This window comes from Eurypyga helias, unplaced genomic scaffold (genome assembly GCF_000690775.1).
Source record: "Eurypyga helias isolate BGI_N326 unplaced genomic scaffold, ASM69077v1 scaffold9802, whole genome shotgun sequence".
In the NCBI taxonomy this organism is placed as follows: Eukaryota; Metazoa; Chordata; class Aves; order Eurypygiformes; family Eurypygidae; genus Eurypyga; species Eurypyga helias.
Genome location: NW_010234040.1, coordinates 2202 through 7982, shown reverse-complemented (window position 1 = coordinate 7982; position 5781 = coordinate 2202). Strand labels below are relative to the sequence as shown.

Sequence of the window (5781 nt, the reverse complement as noted above, 5' to 3'; positions counted from 1 at the left end):
GGGGGTGTGGGGCCTGGCAGTGGTCAGAGAAGCGAAGTTGTGTTGAAGAAAGGAGGGCTAGCACTGACCATGGGGAAAGAGGGGCTGTTCCAGCAGGAGAATGAAAGCTGTGGAGAAAAGACGTTGGCTGGGAGAAGACCAGACCCTGAGTGAGAGGGTGGGCTGATTCAGGGGAGAAGTTTGGCGCTGTTGTAGATAGACATCCCAAATCTTGGTGGTAGATACAATGAGCAGCTATTGAGTAAGGTGCCTGGCACTGGTCTGGGTGGCAGCTAAATCTGCCAAGCTTTAGGGCTGGGTTGCTACTTAAGTGTGAGAGTACCCAGGACTGCTGATGTCTATTGCATTGCTGAAACTCAAAGAAGGGGGTGTTTCAAGTGAACTGAACAGGGTGCTGGGACTGGGAACAGCTGACCTGCAAAAGTGGAAGACCCCCTCCTGGTGTTTGAGAGGGTTCAGCAAATATGTCACTGTCACCTTTTTCAGAAACAGGTCCCTGAATGTCTGTCCGTAGCACTGCTCTGTTTTCCTGCCAGCTCAGGAGTGTTGGTGAATGTAAATACTGATACTTGCCAAGTGGAGAGCATTGATTAGCAATCAAATGTTTTATGTTGGAATTGTGGATACATCACATGTCTGGAGAGAATAAAAATAGAGTTATTGCATTTCCTCCCATTGGCTTTACATTAATATCTGTAGTGCTGTGCTTCACTGTTTTCCTTCCTTTGTCTCTCTGTGAATTATGATGTTTTAGCTGTAGCTGTTTGTTCTCTTGACAGCTTATAAATACTCTGCCTGACTTTTCCTTTACTGCAAAGTCTTTCCCTTGTTTACATCACTCTGTTAGCTGCCACTGCCTCAGACATATGCCGTCTATTGCTTTTGATGTGAATGAAGCTATCTGTTGATCTTTCAGGTAGCCTTTGTGGAAGAACTCTGTTCTTGTTTTGCATTGCCTCCCCTAGTGCTGGGTAGGTGGTAGTGAAGGCAAGGCTGCTCTTGTTACCGTTGAGCTGAATGAAACTCCACCTCATTATTTACTTGGAGAGACGGGTGGTAGAAATCCTTTTGATGTTATAGTGTCATCCACCTCTCTCCACTTTCCCTTTTTTGCTTCATCAGTTCTTTAAAAATACTATCTTTACCAAAAATGATACTGAATCATGATTCAAATAAATCTCCTGCATGTATATCCCAAACCAGTGATCCTTGATGTAAAACATCTGAAATCGGTGTGCACACCGATTACACCTGCACACGTGTCCATTGATGCTTTTGGGGCTACAGGGTGTGCAGAGGACTGTCCAGAAGCATTTTTATTTTGGGATCAGAGATTCTAGGTGCATCTGTACTAGGTATTACTGCAGTTTATGTTAATATATTTTATTGGGTTTGCATGGCAGAGTCTTGGTAGCTGGGGGGGCTACAGGGTGGCTTCTGTGGGAAGCTGCTGGAAGCCTTTCCTGTGTCCAACAGCACCAATGTCAGCTGTCGCCAAGGCCAAGCCCATCAGCAAGGGTGGTAGCACCTTCGGGATAACATGTTTAAGAAGGAATAAAAACTGGAAAGAGAAAAACTGCAGGCAGAGAGAGCGAGATGTGAGAGGAACAGCTTTGCAGACACCATGGCCAGTGGAGCAGAGATTCCCCGGAAGCCCATGGTGCAGCCCATCGTGAGGCTGGCTATGCCCTGCAACCGTGGAGGTAACGGTGGAGCAAACACCCGCCTGCAGCGCAGGGAGAACCCCACGCCAGAGCAGGGGGATGCCCGAAGGAGGCTGTGACCATGTGGGCAGCCCGTGCTGGAGCAGGCTCCTGGCAGGAGCTGTGGCCTCATGGAGAGAGGAGCCCAGGCTGGAGCAGGTTTGCTGGCAGGGCTTGTGACCCTGCAGGGGATCCAGGCTGGAGCAGGCCTTTCCTGAAGGATTGCACCCCAAGGAATGGACGCAGTGGGGGCAGTTCATGAAGAACTGGAGCCAGTGGGAAGGACTCAGGTTGGAGAAATTCATGGAGGACTGTCTTGTGGGAGGGACCCCACGCTGGAGCAGGGGCAGGGTGTGAGGAGCCTTCCACTGAGGGAGAAGGTGTGGCAGAGACAACTTGTGATGAACTGACCCCCATTCTCCTGCGCTGCTCGGGCAGAGGAGGGAGAGAAAGGGGGAGCAAAGCTGAGCCCAGGAAGAAGGGAGGGTTGGGGGAAGGGGTTTTAAAATTTAGGTTTGGTTTTCTTTTACTCTGATTTGATTTGTGATTAATTAAATTTCCCCCAAGTGGAGTCTGTTCTGCCTGTGACGGTCATTGCTGAGTGACCCCTCCCTGTCCTTGTCTCAACCCACCGGCCTTTCCTTGTATTCCTCTCCCCTGCCCAGCTGAGGAGGGCAGGGACAGAGCAGCTTTGGGGGTGCCTGGCCCCCCAGCCCAGGTCAACCCAGCACATAGATAAAAACTGCCTTCAAACTGCTTAGTTATGGAACTGTTAGTCAAGCCGAAGCAGTAGCCAGGAGCTCGGAATGTACAAGTATGTGAGTATGTGTCCAGCTGCTTGGACGTATTTGCTGCTGCCTTTGAACTCTGACCTGCCGTGGTGGTATGACCAAGCGCCTCCGAGCAATTTCAGTGTGTCTGCAGCTGCAGTTACAGTTTAAGTGCTCTTGAACTTACTCGTGAAAAGAACTTGATCCTTTATTTGCCACACAGAATACTGTAATTGCATATGGTGTCATACAAGTACATAATACTCAATATGTTGCTGTAATGACATTTTGTTTCCCCTCCCATTGTTTTGGCATCAATTGTCAGCTTGTTTTATGGATGTGTTTGTGACTGTGTCAGTCAGCCTGAAAAGCACCAACTGCTAAGGAATGTTAATGTTTTCCTTTGCAAAATCATGCAGTGATTCGACGAGGGTCTGGTTTTGTGGCCAGCCCTGGATACCTGTGGCTCTGCTCATTACAGCCCCGGTGAAGTCAGCCAGGCTGGTTTTGCTTGCGTTGGAGAGAGATTTGGCCCTCCACGCGCACAGACTGAGCTGAGCGCCCCATATTATATCATCGAAGAAATGCAAGTGCTTCCATCAAGGTCTGGCAAACCAAAGGAGTTCAGCAAAGATGGGGTAATGAGCTTGGAGTATTTTCCACCAGCTCGGTCTCATTCCTCTTTGGTGTATCTGTGACACTCGGGCACACAGGACGTTGAATGGTAAAGACAAATATTTGTTAGGCTGCCCGGAACGGGTTGTTGCTGTTGAGAATGGATTTGGGATTATTTTTTTTGTCCTGAAGTAGTTTCCTCAACTTGAAAATCACTTTTGCCTGATGTTTTGCCCTCTTAGCCTCACAAAGGGCACCCCTCCAACGCAAGTAAAAGCTCTGCTTTTCTTCATCTGATGGACCGGCGTTGGGAGAGATTTTAAACCCGGGAAAAAGTAGCAGTCCAGGCACAAAATTGTCTGTTTGGCTTTCAAACTGATTACCTTGAAGAAGGTGGTGCCTTCTAACTTTTCAGAGTTATTGATAGGAGACCCATCTTACTGTAACAGTGAGATGGAAACAACTGACACAGGGAAGAGCCCTTCCTCTGTGCCATTCAGAGTCTTCCAGTGCCCCAAACGCTGCCGACCACATAAAACCAACCTTCAGAGCCATTAAACAGGCCGTCGCGTCAACAGTAACAGGTGGCAGCAACAGAAGCACCAATTCAGGGAAGTACAGCCTGAGCTAATTAATAACTTCCCTAAAAATGCATTAACAAAAGGCTCCCACCGCCTCTCCCTGTTGCCTTACTAACGAGACAGGACTGGATTAATGCAGTTAAGAAAATACCTTCAGTCTCTGAAGTGGTATTAAAACTGTATTAAACCGTATTAAAAGTGAATTATTAGTGTAAAAGGAAGGTTGTTGTGGTGCTTGTTTTGTAGATCCTGGTTGTCTGCGATGGTTCTTTGAAAAGCCCCAAGTGATGTGCAAACACTGGGGGCTTTAACTCATGTCGGAAATGATCCCAAAGTATTCTTCCTCACTTTCTTCTGGTTTTATTTTGATTCATAGGGTGTTTAAACTTTTAAACCTTTGCTTTGTTACCCTTTTAGGGTTGGAATACCACTTGGGCTACTGTGCTTGTTTCAGCTTCCAAGGGGTCTTAGAGTCTCAGCTTTTATGCAGGGTCTTGACTGTTTTGCAGTTGGTTTCTGGCTCAGAGCAGAGCCTGTGATCTAATATCAGCGTATTATTGCAATTGAGAATTACGTGGGAAACAAGGATCTTAGTCTCCCATAAGACCATCCGGCTGGCTGTAGTTACAGCTGGAAGTATCTTAGGGCGGAAGGATTTACGCTAAGGTCTTCCTTTTGAGCGCCCGCTCCATTAGGGCTGTTCCATCTTTGCAGGCAGCGACTGTTTTGGGGTTCTGCGACAGGAGTGCAAGAACATCAGTGGGGAGAAAGCTCTGGCTAACCGCTTACCACTAGAGGGCAATGACCATTCTTATTCATTTTATTCTCTCTCTGGAAACACAGGCATCAAGTAAGAAAATCCTTACCCCCTGTAAGGATTTTCTGTACCGCCATGAAGACTCCTACCTTCCGCCACGAAAAGCTGGAGTCGGGCTGGCAGGCTGTGTTATGGCAGATACTCTGCAAAGCCATAGCTCTGCTGTGCTATTTAGAGCTGAAACGTGTCGACACAAACACTTAACCCGCTTGTTCTTCTTGTTTCACGTCTCGTAGGTTTGGTTTGGGTGTTGCTGTTATTCAGAGAAACTTGGAAGAAACAGAATCCAGCACAAGAGTATTGAAAAAGCGGATGAGACAAGTGAAGAATCCTTTTTGGTTAGAAATCCCTCATCCTGCTACAGCTTCGGTAACAAGTCAGTGGATTTCTGATGTGCTTGATTTTTGTCAGTTTGGGTTCCCAAACTTAGTGCTTTCTGTTTTCTTGCTCTTGCCCTTTTCCTTTATCAAAATTCCTCAGAAACACGCTTCCTCCCATCATGACAAAGGGAATAATTTTTACACAGCTTATAAATGTGGTGTTTTTAAAAGTGAAATGTTTGGTTATTTAAGTACAGTTTCATTCTTATTAATGAAACACTTCCTGCTATAACAGATTTTAAAGTAATAAAAATATTTGCAGGTTACCAGCTACTGCGGGCGTTTTTGCAAACTGTGCAGAATTGTAGAATTCTATAGAATTCATTACAGAATATATGCCACCCACTTAAATCTAAGTCTCGGTCTCCAGCAGTGTTTGGAAATGCACTACTGGAAATAAAAAACAACCCCCAAACCCTCCCTCTTTATCTGTGATTCAGTGGAAACTGAATTTAAATATCTGTTTGTATCAGTTCCAGTAGTTCCTAACATCCTTGAAATCACTGACATAGGAAGTGAAATTCATGCCCTTCTGCATCACTGGGGGGTAGTACACAAGGCTGAGTGTCTTCCACCAGCACGGACAGTGGAGCCTTCCTGTGAGTGAGGAAGGGGCTGCAGCGGTTTTACCCTTCCCTCAACATAAAAAAATCCCCAAAAAACCCCAAAGCCAACAAACCAAATAACTTAGTCTTCCGGTAAATTTTCAGGAGTTCTGAGCACTTGAATTTGGTGGGACTTTTTTATAGAGTTCTGCTCCTGTTTGTGCTGTAATTTATCTCCTCACACCAACTGCCTCATCTCCATTGACTTTAATAAGCACTGAACCTCGTCTAAATTCCTACAAGATTATGTTGTAATGATGAAAATCTGGGACACTGAAGTTGTTTTCTGCTCATTGCCCTTTAAAAAGCT

General features: G+C 46.2%; 1 protein-coding gene across 1 annotated transcript in view; it reads left to right on the top strand.

The window, feature by feature from the left end:
• Nucleotides 1–4729: 4729 nt before the first annotated feature.
• The window catches only part of LOC104517306 (cell growth regulator with RING finger domain protein 1-like), a gene marked incomplete at its 3' end in the record, with an annotated part of 2119 nt that continues 1067 nt past the window's right edge, over nt 4730–5781 (top strand). The window contains exon 1 of the mRNA XM_010161910.1: nt 4730–4862. Within this exon, the coding sequence (XP_010160212.1) occupies nt 4799–4862 (64 nt within the window). The remainder of the gene's footprint in view (nt 4863–5781) is intronic.